Source organism: Pelodiscus sinensis, chromosome 11 (assembly GCF_052426305.1).
Source record: "Pelodiscus sinensis isolate ZL-2025 chromosome 11, ASM5242630v1, whole genome shotgun sequence".
Classification (NCBI taxonomy): Eukaryota; Metazoa; Chordata; order Testudines; family Trionychidae; genus Pelodiscus; species Pelodiscus sinensis.
The window spans coordinates 6384039-6402241 of NC_143062.1; the positions used below are offsets into that span (position 1 = coordinate 6384039).

Sequence of the window (18203 nt, forward strand, 5' to 3'; positions counted from 1 at the left end):
AGAGCTTGTGTGCAAAAAGTAGATTCGCCGTTGCATTTGTAAATCCGGTGCAGCCAACATTAGAGAGAAAATTGACGGTCACACGTTGTATAGTTTTACTTTGCTGTTTGCCTCTGCCTGGCTAGGTGACTTGAGAGGAGAAGCAGAGGCAGACCAAGACAGAAGGGATCAGTTTAAACATATAGAACTTTATAAGGGAAAATGGAAAGGTTGCTCCAGGAGGACAGTATAGAACACTGCCAAATACTTACTGTTTAGAATAATAAAATATCGGTTACCAGTATGTTAACCTTTGTGAGCCCATGCATGCTACTCGTCCTGACTTTGTGCAGTTTATACCAAACGCTCTGTTGTTAACCAGAGCAAAAGCAACGACACAGAATATTGTTGAGTAACATTAGAGAAGAATTAATTTTCCTTTCTTCCTGTAAGTCCAGCTTCTCTCTTACATGGCTTTTTTGATCATTTCCTTTTCGTTTCCTCCCATGTGTCTAGATTTTATTTTCCTCCATTGCCCTTCTGGAACAGTTTTTGCTCCCATGCCCAGGTCTATTTTTTTTGCCGCTTCTCCTTATTTTCCTTTTTGCATCTCAGCCGCTACTCTTATCCTCCTGTTCCTTTTATTTTATCACCTCACCTATGACCCCAGCTGCAGTTCATCCGCTAGCCTAGCATGTGTGTTCTTGTGTCTCAGCTTTCTTCCGGTTCTGAGCTCGTTCGCTGAAATGCTCTTTTGTTGGCTCTCTGCCCCCATCAGCATTCTGTGCCACTGCATCATAGTTTTAGTGGGTGCTAGTGTCAGGGTTACTACACCAGCGGCCACTCTCTCAAGCACTGAGGGAGTTTCATAGGGCTTTCCCCAGGGATTAGAATTAGGCGGGGGGGTATTTGAATTTACGCCTCTTGCCCCAAGCCCCCTCCCCAAGTCATGTGGCCCAGGGGACTAGAGGGGGTCTGGCCCTGGCAGCACAGGTTGCTCCCCTGTATTCACCGGCACTGGCCGGATGGTAGCGGAGCAACATCACTCCACTTCCTGTTGGTGGGTCCAAGGGGCGGTCCCACCCCCTCCCTTAATTGATGAAGCTGGGGGAGCAGAGCCATGTTGCTCCACTTCCCCCTGTGTCCACTGGTGAGTGCGGGATGGTCCTGACCCTTCTAGATCCCGGGCTAAGTAGAGCCTCTGGTCTCATGCCCTTCCCACTCTCAGCTTGGGAGGAGGGTGTTACGTGCCTCCTTGGCCCACCCTTTCATGTCGCCCCTGCTGCTGCAGGTGTATTTTTGGCCTTTCTCCCACTTCGGTGAGTGTGTGCTGTTCCACCCTAGGTGGCTGTCATTGGCTTGCTTTGCCTCGACGCCCTTGTGCAGTGCTGACGAGCAATTCAGCTCTCTCAGGCTGTTGAGACTGCTCGCCAGGTGTGTCCGTGTCACTCCCACCTCGTGTGTCCTTGAAGTGAGGTTTCAGACATGTGATAATTAACAGCTTTAGGTCAGATCCACAGCTAGCCATCCGCTGGATAATGGACAACTCGTCCATGTCCTTCAGGCTGGAAATGATCCCATGCCCAGTATCAGCTTTGTTCCTCTCCTGCTGCTGTGGTCTGCTCCTCTAGTTGTCTCTCTAGTGCTGGAATCCCATGGGAATAAGCAGTTCCTCTCCTGTTCTCCTTTGGGAGTGCCTTCTTCTGCCCCTGCTGGGTATGCAGCACTGGAAGTACGTCAGCCAGGAGATTGCACCTGCTCTCTGCCCTTAGTACCACCGTCTGTGATGACTCCTCCCAATGACCCTCTGACTTTTCTCTCTTTGGGGAGTGATTGTCATTCGCGCTGTTTCCATTAACACTGATCTCCTCTGGTCTTTCCCATTTTGAAACCAGGACTTGATGGCTCATCCAAAGCGGAACCCTCTTCATTTACGCTGGAGGGTTGGTTCCACGTTCTCCTCCTGTGGTTGATCAGGAGCCTGCGATACATCCTCTGTAGTCACGTGTCCCTTTTTCCAATCTTTGGCTTCCTGCTTTCGCCAGTCCGTCTGTCCAGAAAAAGACTGCTGTGCGTTCACAGACCAGGCTTGTGATAAGGGTGAGGAAGATGCTGGTGGTACTTATGTCAGGACTTCATAGAATACTAGGACTGGAAGGGACCTCGAGAGGTCATTGAATCGAGTCCAGTCCCCTGCCCTCATGGCAGGACCAAATACTGTCTAGTCCATCCCTGATAGACATTTATCTAACCTACTCTGAAATATCTCCAGAGATGGAGATTCCACAACCTCCCTGGGCAATTTATTCCAGTGTTTGACCGCTCTGACAGTTAGGAACTTTTTCCTAATGTCCAACCTAAACCTCCTTTGCTGCAGTTTAAGCCAATTGCTTCTTGTTCTATCCTTAGAGGCCAAGATGAACAAGCTTTCTCCCTCCTCTTCATGACACCCCTTTAGATACCTGAAAACTGCTCTCATGTCCCCTCTCAATCTTCTCTTTTCTAAACTAAACAAGCCCAATTCTTTCAGCCTTCCTTCATAGGTCATGTTCTCTGGACCTTTCATCATTCTTGTTGCTCTTCTCTGGACCCTCTCCAATTTCTCCACATCTTTCTTGAAACGTGGTGCCCAGAACTCGACACAATTCTCCAACTGAGGCCTAACCATAGAGTAGAGCGGAAGCGGAAGAATGACTTCTCATGTCTTGCTCACAACACATCTGTTAATGCATCCCAGAATCATGTTTGCTTTTTTTGCAACAGCATCATACTGTTGTCTCATATGTAGCTTGTGGTCCACTATAACCCCTCGATATCCCTTTCTGCCGTACTCCTTCCCAGACAGTCACTTCCCATTGTGTATGTGTGAAACTGATTGTTCCTTCCTAAGTGGAGCACTTTGCATTTGTCCTTATTAAACTTCATCCTGTTTACCTCAGACCATTTCTCCAATTTGTCCAGATCATTTTGAATTATAACCCTATCCTCCAGAGCAGTCGCAACCCCTCCCAGCTTGGTGGTATCTGCAAACTTAATAAGCGTACTTTCTATGCCAATATCTAAATCGTTGATGAAAATATTGAACAGAACCGGTCCCAAAACAGACCCCTGCGGAACCCCACTTGTTATACCTTTCCAGCAGGATTGTGAATCATTAATAACTACTCTCTAAGTACGGTTATCCAGCCAGTTATGCACCCACCTTATAGTAGCCCCATCTAAGTTGTATTTGCCTAGTTTATTGATAAGGATATCATGCGAGACCATATCAAACGCCTTACTAAAGTCTAGGTATATGACATCCACCGCTTCTCCCTTATCCTATCAAAGAAAGCTATTAGATTCGTTTGACACGATTTGTTCTTTACAAATCCATGCTGGCTGTTCCCTATCACCTTGCCACCTTCCAATTGTTTTCAGATGATTTCCTTAATTACTTGCTCCATTATCTTCCCTGGCAAAGAAGTTAAACTAACTGGTCTGTAGTTTCCTGGGTTGTTCTTATTTCCCTTTTTATAAATGGGCACTATATTTGCCCATTTCCAGTCTTCTGGAATCTCTCCTGTCTCCCATGATTTTCCAAAGATGATAGCTAGAGGCTCAGATACCTCCTCTAGCAGCTCCTTGAGTATTCTAGGATGCATTTCATCAGGCTCTGCATTTCACCAGACTTCTCCTGGTCTTCTCCACAAGTCCTATGAGGGTTTCTTCGGCAGACACCTTTCTTCTTCCACTATCAATGTTTCCCAAGGTGATGCTGGTAATCAGACCAAAAAAGGAATTTTACAAGTGAGCATAAAATTGGGCGGGGGGGACGGGACGGACACGAAGCTGCTGTGGATGATGTTCTTGTAGCTTCTGGAAAAAAGGTTCCGAGCAAATTGTTCCTGTGATCAGTTATATCCTTCCTGATTAGAACTGCTCACAAGTGTGGTGCCTATGTAACCAGTGTTTGTGTCTAATCCAAGCGCCTTTCGGAGGCACAGTAAACATGATAGGCTAGGGGTTATCAACCCATTGCAGGCAAAGAGCCAAAATATTTGTGCATATAGTGCAAAGAGCTGAGGGGGGGAAGTTAAGGCCCCCCCCAAAAAAAAGCCCCCAGCCACGTTTGGTTGAAAAGAAAGAAGAAAAAAAAGGACTGCCTCTTTAAGAAATGCGATTACAGGCTTTTTGACCACATAAGGCACCTCCTAGCCGCCGCCATCTTGAAAACGTCGGGCAGCTCCCCTGCCCCAGTGAGCACAGGGAGGCGGGGGCTGTTTTCAAGGGCGCAGGGGTTCTTCACAGGCTGTGCTTTGGGGGGAGGGAGAGAGCCACATGTGGCTCACGAGCCGTGGTTTGGCCATGGCTGTGATAGACCATTTGAATGGAAGTGTTTCCGTACATAGTTAGCCAAGAGATTCTTCCAGAAATTGTCCCTCTGTTAAACATTGATCTTTCTCTCACAATTCTGTTGATTTGTAGATCTTGAGTGTTTTCTCCTTTCTAAGTGGAATGTGACTGGTACATCAGACAACACAGTAGGTGGGAAGTGTGGTGTTAGCAACAAAAGCTTAAATGACTATCCCAGGCCCTTCTGACAGTCTGATTTAAAACATGTTAAATCATTTGGGACCTATACATTTAGGTTGCATTTCTGTGTATTTGCACTGAACATATTGCCTATAGCCACATGTGCCTGTTTGGCCGGATGAGTGTGACTAGTTCAGAACTGGTTGGACACTATGGGCGTAGAGATATTCCAAGTTTGTTTAAACTGTGGTTAGGTGATATTTTTCTTAGATGCCTAGGCAGGTTGTGGAATCTCCATCACTGGAGATGTTTAAGAGCAGGTTAGACAGACACCTGTCAGGGATGTTCTAGACGGTGTTTGGCCTTCCTGGGAAGCCAGGGGATTGGACGTGATGACCTCTTGAGGTCCCTTCCAGTTATGGTGTTCTTGATTCTATGATTTGTCTGTGTCTACTGTCTTATTGTCATGCTATTTCCACCGTAGGTTCTGCTGCCTGTCATTGTTTGTGGAAGGAATTTATCCATCTTTGGAAGCCCAACAGACAGGGAAAGATGTGGGGAGACCCCCGGCCGGCCAACAGAATGGGCCCTTTTCGGTAAGGATTTGGAGTTTGTACTTTAAGGTTGTTCTTACATGAAATGTTCATAGCAGTAGGGGTTATATATATAGGGTTCCCTTCTCTTTGCTGTTTGCCATTACTTACTGCACATCTTGCTATTGTGAAACTATATTTTTGTGTGAGCTGTATGACCACTGTAGAGCTACTCTCAGTGACTCTCACCGCCCGTTTTCTAGCCACTCATAACGGGAGCCCTGCAAACCCATGGCTGTCTGCCTTGTATCTAAGAGTATCTGCATCCACGGATGAGAATGCCGATATCCGCAGTGGCTCGCTGTGGGCAGGTGGCAGCTCCAGCCCCATAGGACGTGCCACGGACGGGTGTGCTTCAATCCGCCTTCCTCTTCCCCCCGTTTAATCAGTTAACTGCTTAAACTTAACCTTTATCTGGTTAACCAATGAAACGGGATTTTACCTTGTCCTTGTTAACTTGCTTCCTGGTGTCCCTCTGCCTGAATCTGCGGAATGTACTTCCTCACAAGAGAAATGTATCCCACAGGCTGCTGAGGTAATGGGGATATTTCTGCTGTTTGAGTCAGTTACAGGTAGATCACCAAGAAATCATTTCTACCCTTACATGCTTTTATATACGAATAACTGCCTGGTTTTATTTTACCCCCAAACAAGTACTGTTCAGGCTAGTTCTGGATGAGTGTGCTTTACAGGTGGTTTTTTTCCAGTTAAAAATTAACCAAGATCACTCTTTCATAAGTTGGGGGAATTTTTTCCCCCTTGGCTCAAGTTACAATCATTGTTGTGTATGATTGCTTTCATAGGCGACTTGAGTAAATTCATATGTCCTCTCTCAGGTCCGTGGGGGAGGTTCTGTCACTGTGAACTGTAAGGTGAACTCCATTTGCTAGGGTTGCCAAAGAGGAGATGTCTGCTCCTTTATCAGGGCTTGGGAATGTTCTTTAAAGAGTCTTGCTCTTTCTGCTCCCCCCCCCCCTCCCCAGTTTCTTAAAAATGTAGGTTAGTCAGACTTGGCTAAAATGAGGCCGATTGCTCTATCCCCATGAAGCCTGTTGGTTGTGAAGCTACGGCTTGGCTTTAGCACCATAAATTAGGCACCATTGCTGGGAAACGCGTTTGATGCCACCAGCAAGTGCCATAGTTTTGAACACTTGACCTGCTCCTAGGAACCTCTGAGCTCTCCCAAACTTTCACTGACCTGAGTGTGACTGAGGGGTGCTCAGCATCATGCAGTGTCATCCCTGCTGCTGCATTGCATACTGATGGAGAGGGCTAGGGAACCTCCATCTCCGACAATTTAGTCAGTTAGCCACTCGTAACAGTGCTAAGGGAACCAAAGCAAAACCGGATCCCTGTAGCTTGGGGCTAGTGATGCTTAGCCTCACCCGAGCTCTCCAGCTGTGTCATGCAGGGCCATGTGGATTGCTACCATCATTAACCCATTGATATTGCAGGTTTTCCTTGGTGAGTGCTTCTGGGAATTGTGGTGGAATGGGAGCACGCACGTTTGCTTTTTCACACCTGTCGTATGCTGCCTCAGCTCACTACCAAACACCAGTGCCTTCTGTGGCTCTTAGAGAAGAGTGTGCTTCTGTGTAGACTGCAGACTCTAAGCACTTATGAATAACACTGTCTTTATTTCTACAGTGGGAGCCAAGAAGAAAGGTTTGCTCCTGGGTGGAACAGGGAATACCCTCCTTCCCTTGATAATCTTGCTCAAGAAAGACACTCTGGCAACTTCTCTGGCAGAGAATCGCTTCCTTTTGATATCTCAGGCCTCCTCAACCCTCAGTTTGCCAACAGAGAGGAAGCGTCTTTCACCTATGGAGCTAGAGACGGACCACGGAGTGATTTCAGAGGTGGGGAGGGTCATCATGATTTCAGGGGCAGAGACTTCCCGCCTTCTGACTTTCAGAACAGAGATGATTCACAGTTGGACTTCAGGGGCCGGGAACCCCCCTCCTCAGAGTTTAGGGGCCGGGAGATGTACTCTGGAGATTTCCAAGATCGGGAGGGACCGTCTATGGACTTCCGGGGTGGGGATGCTCCTTCGATGGATTATAGAAATAGGGAGGCAAATCGTATCGGCTACCGGGACAGGGAAGCGCATACCATGGATTATAGAGGCAGAGAGGACCCCCCACCAGATTTCAGGAGTAGGGGCTCATTTGATCTAGACTTTAGAGGCAGAGAGGGAGCCCATTCAGACTTCAGGCCGAGGGACATGCCCGAGTCACACTATAGGGGCAGGGAGCATTCCTATTCGGATTTTAGAAACAGGGATGTACCTGATTTGGACTTCAGGGGCATGAATACCTCTGATCTGGACTTTAGGAACAGGCAAACTCCACCTTCCGATTTCAGAAATCGACACAAGCCTCGCTCCGATCAGGATTTTAGGGGCAGAGACATGGCTGCTTCTGTGGACTTCACAGACAGGGAGATGCCCCCTGTGGATCAGAATCTTGTAGATTTCAGGCGCACTCAGTCTACTGCTCCTTCAGCAGACAGCGAGCGACCTGCCTTAAGCACCACGAGAGAAGAGTCTGCACTAGACAGATCTCCCTTTGGCGTCCAGAAAGGAGAGTTTCAGCATTCAGAGCCGAGAGCCAGAGAAGGAGAGTCCCTTGGAGTGGGTCTTGAAATGAAGTCTTCGCTAGATTTCCAGAATAGCCGTGGGCCTCTTCAAGACCGAGATGAGCCGCCGCAGAGCTTTGCAAACCAGCAGCAGCTTTCTGGCACTGAACATCAAAGATCAGATCCTAGTCTTATGTTAAAGGGGGAAGGTGGCCTGGATTTCCTCGGCAGACAAGATACTGATTACAGAAGCATTGAGTACAGAGATGTAGATCACCGGCTACCGGGCGGTCGGCTGTTTGATTATGAGCATGGCAAATCCTTCACAGAAGGAAAACCCAGCAGAGAACCTAGGCAGGATCTTCAGGTATGTGGTTTTGTAAAAACTTGGAGTGAGCCAAAGTGTGAGGGAAAAAGGGGGACAGGGCAGTGAAGGATATTTCCATCCATATCCTAGGGGAAGCACTCCTAGCCCGATGTACCTACCTTCCCCAAATGCCTCCTCCTCTAATTTTTTACCTTGCTCATTCCCTCTCCACCACCTGTGTAACTTAAGTCCAAGTTAACACAGAAATAAGTAATTCCAGCTACTTTTTAAACATTCCAAATCTCTCCTGCTTTTGGGAACATAACAAAACTGTATGTGAGTTTGTTTCACTTTTCTTTAAAATATTTTGGAGCTCATGATTTTTCCAGGACTTGGGTCTCCTCTTAGCAGTGACCGAGAGCTGCTCTGAATAATGCAGCAAGTAGGCAAGTGCTTACTGGGAGTAGACTGAAATGACTAAATTTGTTTATGGAATCCAAGTGCATTTGAAACAGCTCCAAGCTTGAACGGTCACAACCAGCTAACCCAGCTGCCCATCCCTAAAACATTCTGTGGCTGGGAACGGTTGCTGGAGCCATGCTGTTTATGAATTGTGCCCTGATTTATTTTGTTACTGTTTTGTGTCTTGTGGACGAGTGTGTCTCCATTGTAAAATAATCTTGATTCTGAACTCAAGGACCAAGATTACAGGACCTGCCCCAAAGATGTGAAACCCAGCAAGCTCATTCGGCTAGGAGGAGTGCCGGAAACTGCCACAAAAGATGATGTAAGTGTGCGTGTGGGGATGGGTGGTTGTGTGTTTGACCTCACCAAAGTTTATCAACATTTATAGCAAAAGAATGTAACATCCCAAATGTCCTGAGCAGGTCCCAGTGTGGTCTGAAGAACTAGCGAGATTTGTAATCAGGGAAGAAGAGCAAGATTTCTTTTTTAAACAAAAAATATAAGTAATTGCCCATTGAAAATGCATTTCAGGCCTTCTGTGTGCAAGAGATGGGCAGGGTGCTGTGACACCAGCTCGTGATTTTTTTTCCACATGGAAATCCAAGGTGATCAGTGTTACCTTTGACTGGGGTGGAGACTTCTGCTGCAAGTGATGTAGAAGTGATGTTCTTGTGCTCTCATTGGTGGGGGAATGAAGCTCGTGTCACCTTAGCCTGGCTGGTGGGACTGAGCCTTTTCACTTGCTTTATATTCCTATATTACCTCCTCTGCATCTATCGGGGAGGCACAGAAACAGTGTCTTACGGAGACCAGAAAGACTTCTCCTGCTCCACTACAGAAAGCCCACACTGATTGCTAGCTGTTCTTGGGGGGGGGGGGGTAGGAGTTATTTCCCCAGAGCTGCAGTAGGCAGCCCCAGGGCTTATCCCCTGACAGTTCCAGACAGTGGCTTGTCGCAGTGTTGCGCTCCTAGGTAGAGTGGTAGTTCAGCAGCGATCAGGCTTCTTGGGAATTGTGCCTGAGAACTCACGTAAGGAACTCGCTGCTGTGAGATAGCGGGGCGTTCGAGGAAGTAAAGGCTTGACCAACCTCAAAGGTGACTAGCAGCCATTGGTTGTAGTGGTAATTAATGTCCAGAGAAAAGACGCGACTCAGTAAGAAGCAAAGCTTGTGACTGGAGAGGTGGTGAGAAGACTGTGGGAGAATGTGCCACTTCATAATGGAGTTGGGAATCCAAAAGCAACAGAAGTCTTCGGAGCATGTTGGAGAGGAAGTGGGGTAGAGGAAAAGCAGCGTTGGTCCGCTGTGGGCTTTGGAACTGATGTGGACTCTCGGCTTGCCTCTCCAGATTCTCAACGCTTTCCGAGGGCCCGATGGGACACCTGTGAAAGACTTGCGCCTAAAAGATTATAGCTCAGGTGAGAACTTTTTTCAGTGCTTCTGGTCTCTGGGGTGGGGCTATCAAAGGGCTTTTCTCAGGCTGGTGCTGTACTCATGGGTAGTATGGACTGAAAATGCCTATTGAGTCATCTAGTTCAGAGGCTCTCAAACATCATTGCACTGCGATCCCTGTCTGACAACAGCCCTAGAGGGGGACCAGAACTGGAGCCCACCTGAGCCCTGCCACCGCAGGTGGGGGGAGAGGGGGGCAGCGGCAGCGCTGAAGCTTGAGCTCTGCCACCCCAGGAAAGGGCGGAGGGGACCAAGACCAAAATCCAAGGGCTTCAACCCCAGATGAGGGGCCTGTACCATGAGCCCTGCTGCCCAAGCCTAATACCCTTGGGCTTCAGCCCTGGGCATTAGCAAGCTTAATTCCAGCCCTGGCAACCCCACTAAAATGGTCACAATCTACTTTGGGGTCCGGCCCCACAATTTGAGAACTGCTGATCTAGTCTCTTCAAGACTGCTAAATAATTCAAGCTATTATTTAGTATGGCAGAGGTTAAGCACCTGGATTACCTCTGCTCCAGCCATGAGCTGGTTGTGTGAATGACAGAAAGCAGCTAAACTGTCTGAACTCCTCAGGAACAAAACCTGTATGCACAGCAGGTAATGTTTCTTCCCAAGAGAGGTTACCTATTACGGCCTTTTCGTAGGCATTGGTCTTAGCCATGCAGTGACCGTCCTCTGGAACAACTTTTGTTTTCACTTAAATTTCACGAGGCCTTCCAACACTGACAAATGTTGCTGTTTTTGTAATCACAAACTACTGAAGTTCATCCTACCTGTGAAATATGGGTCAAAATGTATCTCCTTTTGTGTACATCCGCAAGCACCAGATTCTGGATTAGCAAGGCTGTGCTCCTATCAAAGGATGACTCACTTCATCTTTCTGGTCCCCTTTTTTATGCTTCTGATTTGTATTCACAAGACTTTGTGTTAGGCTGTCTCTTGGGAGGTGGGAAAAAGGGGCTGAAACAAGGAAGTTCAGTGGTAGGGAACGAGGGATGATTCTTGGGGATGTGGTTAGAATTACAATTGAATGGAAAGACTGGCTACAGTGGGGAACCATCTGAAAGCACCTCTCCCTGCTCTGATGATACTGAACGGCTTCTGCTCCAAAGGGAATTTTTCATTTTACAGACCCTGAAAATGAGACTCTTGTGTTCCAGCAGGTGCTCCGGGCTACCTGCTAGGTGGTGGTAATTCCTGGGGTCAGTGCAAAAGGCATATCTTGTAAAGTGCAAGCTTTGCCCCTGGACAGCTGTCAAAGGAGTGCTCGCGCATTCCCGTGGTCCTGTGGCCCGTAGTGATGCCACCTTCTTTTGCCTCACAAGCAGAATTCACAGGGGGTCTGGGGAGTGCTTCTGCTCCCTCCCATCCTTCTCGAGTCTAATGCAGCGTTGCTGCCATCAAGCTTAGGAGAGGAATGCAGCGAAAGAACAAGTTTGGAGCATTCTGTTTGACACAGCTGGGCGAGGTAAAATCTTTTTTACCCCACCCACTTTGTGTCTTTGGTGTCCTAGGACCAACACAGCTACAGCATTGCATGGTTGTACAGACATGGCTCTGTCCAATACTCTTTCCCAGGAGTATGTTGGTTCTCAGTCAAAGGTAAACTCCATTTTAGGCTTTTCTTCACAAGTCTTGCAACTCCATTCAGTTGGGATGTATAGCTAGGCTTCAGCACAGAGCTGCTCCACAGCTTCCAGGGGGCACTAGGTGTGGGATGCCCACTCCTGGTTATTCTTTGCCACCTCCACGTTTCCCCCGTCCACTGGAAATGGAATGTTCTCCTCAGTTCTCATTTCCGCATTTCTCAGGAACCGGATTTCTCTTATTGTAAAGTAGTGGCAATACTTCTGGGGGAGGGAAAGGATTGGCATCTTAAAAAGTAGCTTATGTTCTGTGGACAACTGAAAACTGTTGCTTGTCCCTGTGTCAGCTAATTTGATTGCTCAGTAACCTTACTTCCTGTTGACCTGTCTGCTGCAGTGCAGAACCGTGCATTGTCCACACAGCCATGCCTTAGACATATGCGTTGTTTTGGGATGAAAGATTTGAAAGGAAATGCAAAACAAAATCTGTTACTGCAAGTCAGGGATCTTGAAAGTTTTGTAGCTTATCGCAGCAGTAACTTTGCTTTATGTACATCTGTGACAACCGAATAACTTTGTAAAAATGTGAAAAACCTCTTCTCATGGTCAGGCCCCTAAAAAGGTGAAAGCTTCTGTAAACCCAGCTTTAAAAAACTGAGCAGAGAAAACAATGACATTTGAGCTCAACGTTCAGTTTTTCTGAAAAGTTGTCTGGATGTAGGGGCCCAGTCACAGCTGGGACTCTATTAGTGCAGGCTGTGTGTGTGCTTACATAAGCATCAAATAAAGGCAAATCATGTTGCAAATTGAATTATGGAATTAATTGCAACTCCAATCAGTTGGGCTGCATAGTTAGGGTTCAGTGGAAAGCTCTTGCCTGTCGGCTTCCAGAGGGTGGTAGGTGTGGGATGCAATGTCTGAAGCTGAATGCTGAGGCCTTAATGCCCACTCCTAGTTATTCCTGGCCCCTGGGGTGCACGTTTCCTCTGTCCACCGCAAATGGAATGTGCCCGGGCACTTTTGTGGATGCGGATACCAATTGTGTATCGGTGCAGGGCCATATCTATGAGCAGGGCTCGACAAACCGCGGCGAAATCCACTAGCCAGCTGCGCACACGTCAGGCCGCACTGTGCATGCGCGCACCGCCGGTGAATGGGGCGAGTGGCTGAAATCTACTCCCCCCGGGCGAGTATATAAACCGATTTGTCGAGCCCTGTCTATGAGTACAACTTCTGTTTCAACACGTTAAGAATTATACAATATGTTGACATTACTCGTGTGTCTAATTGTATACTTCCTATTGGCAATGGAGCATGAAGAAAAGGATGGCAGCAGATATTGGGGAAGAGAAGTGGCCAATAGCTAATAACACTCAGAGTGAAATAAATGCCCCATAAATAGTGTTCAGAGTGTTTTCACAGTGAGCTTTGCTAGCTGACTTTTTTCAAGACTAGTTTAGCAAAATGTGTGTGTAGTGGTTAGTCTCTCTGAGATTAATAGCTTGGTTAATTTGTATATTTTTATAAAGATACATTTTAAAAAATGGTGTATATACATTAAGGGAGATGATTTTAATCTCTGGACTTGCTGAGCATAGAACACTGTTTCAGGCACAATGGTGCAGAATTTTGTTTGTCTGTCTGTGCCTCAGGGGTATACAAACAGTAAAATAATTTTCTGCATTTACAAAAGTGGAGAAACAAGTCAAGAGAACTGGCTTAAATACTATACTGTCAGTTCACCTGACTTTAACCCCAAACCAGGGGCACTGACAGATGTGTGTTGGACACTTAGTCACAGCAGATGTGTCAGAACGTGCATGTTTGTGGTTTAAGTTGGGCAAATGTGCATGCGTACATGTTCGAGGTACCGAGAACATGTGGCCAATAGGTTTTTGTTTCACCCCCATTGTACGGTGTCTGAAGTGTTATCGGAAAGAGCACTGATTGTTGGCTTTTCCTTGGGCCGTACCTTTCTGGAGTATCAGTCTTTGCCAGCTCAATTCATGTCTTGAGAATGACTTCTGTAGTGTCTCCTCAAGAGTTACAGCCCAGTCTGCTCTGTAGTCCCTCGTTCTGGTTAGGGATATTAAATATCGGTTAACTGAATGGTCGATTAACCTCGTGAATTCTTATCGATTACTTGACTACTCTATAGTCCCCGGGCAGCCCCTGTCTGGGGGGGGAGGGGTCTGAGCTCATGGACCCGCATGAGCTGGAACTGAGCCGGGCTGTCTGCCTGCCTGGCTCCTAACACACTTTAAATACAAAGCCACAGCAGGGGTAGGTCCAGGACCCAGTGCAAGCTGGGACTGAGCTGGGCTGCTGGCCAGCCTGCTAAAAAGTGTCCTGGGGGTAGGGGGCAGGATGAGGTGGAAATGCGTGTAGTCTGTAGCATTAACCTATAAGCTTTTGCTTATCGGTGAATCAACTACACTGTTGCATCCCTAGTTTTGGTGGGACCTCTGCGCCCCGTCTGAGTGGAAGCTGAACTACGTTGTGGGTAGGTGCTAGTGATGTGCTAATGAACAGCCTTGTGAGAAGCGGTTCTGTCATTAACTAATAGCTCCCTTTTCTCCATTCAGAATACCTTGATTCCGGTAGCCCAGCAGGGGCCAAGGTTTTCAAGGACACTTAACCTTGCGTGTTGTGTGCGGTGGAGCTTGTAATCGTGTGTGAAATGTTCCTGGACCAGTTCTGTCATGTGCTTCGCTTCTTCCATGTTACTTGCTAGAAATCTGACATGGTGCTGCCGCTGCCAGAAAAGTTTGAAACTCTTCAAGGGATGTCACAGGACCACAGCTCTCCTGCTGGTGCTTTAAAACCCAGACACAGCTCCTGCCAACCTTTTCCTTCAGTCTCTTTCTGCTTTTCTAGGTAGAATGGAACCTTAAAACGAAAAGGCTGAGAGATGCTCTTGTGTGCCCAGGACATAAAGGGTCCCTGCACGTCTGCCCTGCCCACCTTTCTTTTAGAGGGCCTTTGGCTGCCTGTTATGAATCCCGTTCCGTTTAGGAACACTGCCAAATACAAACCCATCCCACAGTTACGCATCAGAGCATGGGCTGGGCTATACACCCCCCTCAGTCTTCTGGTCAAGTGAATGGTTCCCCTGGAAGCTCCCTGCAGTGAAGAGCGTGGAGGGGTCTATCTCTCCAGCCGAGGTGCGCGTTAGGGGTGGTACCGACGGTTGGGGAAGCTGTCTAGGGGAGATGAGCCCCCAGGAGAGTTGCTGGTAGACCTGTGAGGATGTGCCAGCTCACTCGGCGAGTGCACCTGGGCAGTCAAGAGGAGTTCTTCCCAGGCTGGGAGACCCTTGCGGAGGATGGACCCAGTGGCCGAGGTGGAGAATGGAGCGCCCAGAGAGGAGTCCTGAGAAGAGGAGCTGGAGGGATCAGGTGAGCGAGGGTGGAGGCAGTGTTGCTGGAGGGAGAGGTGAGGCTGACAGCGGAATTGAAGTGATTTCTGCATAGAAGCAGGGAGACGTTGGGGGTTCAGTGAATCCCTTTTTATCCAGGAGATCCTTGCGAGCCTGTGTCAGGGTGAGGGGCAGGGCCTTTCCTGAGGGCGCTGTGGGAGCTGAGAATAGCTCTGTAATTCGGTGGTAGTGCGGGAGGGCGCTGACTAGATTTGGGTTAGAGCCCAGCGGCCTCCCAGAGAAGGATCTGAAGGCAGGCACTGCTGTGACAGACCTGTGCTGCTCCAGGCCCCTGTGTATTTGGGCTGCAAGAACTGGACAAGAAGTCATGGAAGAAGCTGGCAGGGCAGAGGGGGCACGATCTTAATCTTCAGAGCGGTGGGGGGGACGGGGACGGGGACTAGAGAGGTGCCCTGCTGCCAGAAGGAGGGCCCAGCCGAGCAGTGGGCAGGACACGGAGTGCTGTGTAGGGAGCGAATGGTGTTACCAGATAATGCGCATTGTCGAAGCGTCTCTTTCCTCTCTGACAAGCGCCGTGGCGCCAGCGACCATTTCCCCTTGCTTCTTCATGGGTGCTGAACCCTTTCCCTCGGCGAGCCCTCGTAGTGACCATGGCCACGCTTTCCCGCGCTGGCTCCCAGAGCTCCGCTCTGTGGGCCCGTCAGCGGGGAGTGATGCTCAGCTAGCCACTGCCCCCTGAACCGAGCCCTTGCCGGTTTGCTCTCCACAGCCCTGCCGTGGGCCCTGGGCTCCACTCCCTCCGAGCTGTACAACTTCCTTCTTCCCGGTACTTGGCCAGGGAGTTTGACTGTGCATTCGTCCCGGCGAAGCGCTGCCCCGCTGGCACCCCTGTGCTGCGTGCATTGGCTCCGGAGACAAACAGAAGGGGCTTGGCGCTCCCGGTGCAGTCTGTCCGGTATATCAGAGCAGTGGATGGTTAGCGGCAGGAGGGGTCTGTTACGGTTTGCTGTCGGATTCTCTCCCTCGAGCCTGCTCCCCTGGGGAGAGCTCATGGCTCAGGATCTAGTGGTTAATGCCTTGTCGGGGGATTTTCTGTTTCTCTCGGGCTGAGCGTCCCTGTGTCGGGGTGCAGGCCCTCCCTTTTCCTGGTCCAGGGCGCATGCCACAGGAGAGTGGCCCCGTCTAACCTGAGCCCTTAGACTGCCGCCCCTTAGATGAGCTTTCTACTGCTGCACCTCTCCCCTCCCCCTCCGACAGCTGCACGTGGCACGGCTAGCCCCCACTACCCACGTCTGCAAGCTCAGGTGTCCACGTAGTGTGGCGAGTGACGCTGACGGGCTGGGCAGTGGGGCTTGTTTGGCGGGCAGTGGAGGGCAGGATCGTATTAAACTGAAGCCTTTTGTTTCTTTTCAGGAGTGGCTCAGCGCCCGCAAGCTAACCCCCTTGAAGTGTGGATTTGTGGCCACACGGTGGTGACCTCACCCTGGAGGAGGGGTTGGTGCCAACCATACGGAGCTCGATTAGGGATAGACCCCATCAGGGCTCGTGTCTCATGGCTGGGTACGAAGGACATGCTGTGGGATGAGTTGCTGGGTCTCATCCGGTCTGTTGTGCAGAGGGGCATTTTGCCTGACGTGATCATTATACACTTAGGAGAAAAGGACGTGGCGCAGCAAGCAAGGCCGGGATTAATCAAGAGCATGAAAACGGACCTTACCACGCTGTGCTCCATGCTTCCCAAGACCAGGATTGTGTGGTCCGCTCTGCTGCCTAGGACGTGGCTGATGTCGGCTAAGCCCCCAGGAGTCGTGGAGAAGTCCAGGAAGATGATTGTTAAGGAGCTCTCCATGTTTTGCAGCATGCTTGGCATCCCTGTGTTAAGGCATGACCAGATCACGTGTTCTTCCCCAGAGCTGTTCAGCCCAGATGGTGCCCACCTGTCCGAGATTGGGGAAGGTATTTTCAACGCCAGCCTGCGAGAAGCAATTGAATCCTGTTTGTAGCCAGCTACCGTGGCCTGGAAGCATGGGTCCTTGCTGGTCAGCGGCACTGGCTCTGCTCAGGCCTTCCAGCTGGCTAGACCCTTGGCTCTTGACAAGACTTCTGCAGCAGCCTGCCTCTTGCCAGTAGGAACACATTGCCTGGCTTCTTGCCCTCCCCCTGGGAAGTAGGCAGTGGATGTTTGATTGGCTGTCCGCAGAGGCGCTTGACTGATGAGCTGCACTGTAGAGAGCGGTTCCTATAGCAGCCCTGAGATGCAGCAGCAGCCACGGCTGTCCATAGGCCTCTGTCCCAGCTTTTGGGGATACAGCTGTGCTCAGCTGACTTCTCACCTCCCCAGCACAAACTCTGGAGCTTCCTAGTCCCTCCATGAATCAGCACTCTGCCTGCACTGGCCTTGCGGACTGCCTGAGTCGCTTTCCTTCCTGGGCTAGTGCCGATCCCCCGTCCAGACGGTTTGATACGTATGAGATGATAGAGTTCAGTAGCATTTTAAATCGGGGCTCCTCTTCTGCCCCCACTTGGCCTCAGGAGCAGCTTCCAACCCTCCGATGGAGTTTTTTATTGCTAGTCCCTGCTCTTGGGTAGACTCTGGGATACTGTGTAGATACTGCTGTAATATTTTGTCCTCCATAAAGCCGCAGCGTGCAGCTTTTCAATATTGTCTCCCCCCCACCGTGTGACCCTTCCCAGCCAGGAGACGTGTTGTCCCCTTCCAAGGTCCTTGCCGCTCCAGTGGTTTTAGCTCCTCTCGGCTGAGGGGTGAAGGATGGAGGTGGGGCTGCTCAGTGCCTCCTGGGAGTGGGCCAATGCCACACGCTGTCTCCACGGGCCGGCTGGCCGCAGCCGAGGAGTAAAGGGGTTCTCATCTGTATGCTAGGGTGTCGGCCTTCACGCTTCTCCAAGTTCTTGGTGTCTCTTCTGGCATCAGTGCCTTGCTGGTGGTGCAACATTGTTGTGGTGTATTTGGAGTGTGTATGGTGCTACCCTTTCCGTACAGAGGGGGCAGTAACTTATTTTATCATTAATAAAGTAGATTTTTACCTTGCCAAGAGTTTGTGGTTTTGTATTCCCCATCTGCAGTGGTGGGCGATAGGACCGGGTTTATGTACTGCTTGATACATTGTTAACCTTCCTTTCCTCCAAAATAAGGGGAGAGCAGAACAGAAGGCAAAGGCCCAGAAAGGTAAAGGAATGGGAGGGAAGTAAAAGGGGTGCATGGAAGAAACTGGGAAGCAAGCTCTCCGGTTTTGAGGTTTGGACAAGGATTCTGTTATAACCTGTGCCATCCAGTACAAGGAAACAGTCTCTTCCGCCCCCTGTCCTTCCATCTGACTCTTCTTGGCTTT

At 49.4% G+C, this 18203-nt stretch overlaps 1 protein-coding gene and 1 pseudogene across 4 annotated transcripts in view; both read left to right on the forward strand.

Moving 5' to 3' along the window:
- The window catches only part of RBM6 (RNA binding motif protein 6), a 78851-nt gene that overhangs the window by 8179 nt on the left and 52469 nt on the right, over positions 1–18203 (forward strand). For all 3 annotated transcript variants that reach the window (XM_075939552.2, XM_075939554.2, XM_075939553.2), the window contains exons 2-5: positions 4979–5090; positions 6735–8031; positions 8669–8758; positions 9785–9854. In XM_075939552.2, the coding sequence (XP_075795667.2) occupies positions 5047–5090; positions 6735–8031; positions 8669–8758; positions 9785–9854 (1501 nt within the window). In that variant the 5' untranslated portion in view covers positions 4979–5046. The remainder of the gene's footprint in view (positions 1–4978; positions 5091–6734; positions 8032–8668; positions 8759–9784; positions 9855–18203) is intronic.
- Positions 9861–17902, forward strand: LOC149523770 (uncharacterized; annotated as a pseudogene). The gene is made up of 2 exons (XR_016350405.1): positions 9861–14872; positions 16267–17902. The product of XR_016350405.1 is annotated as an uncharacterized LOC149523770 (transcript).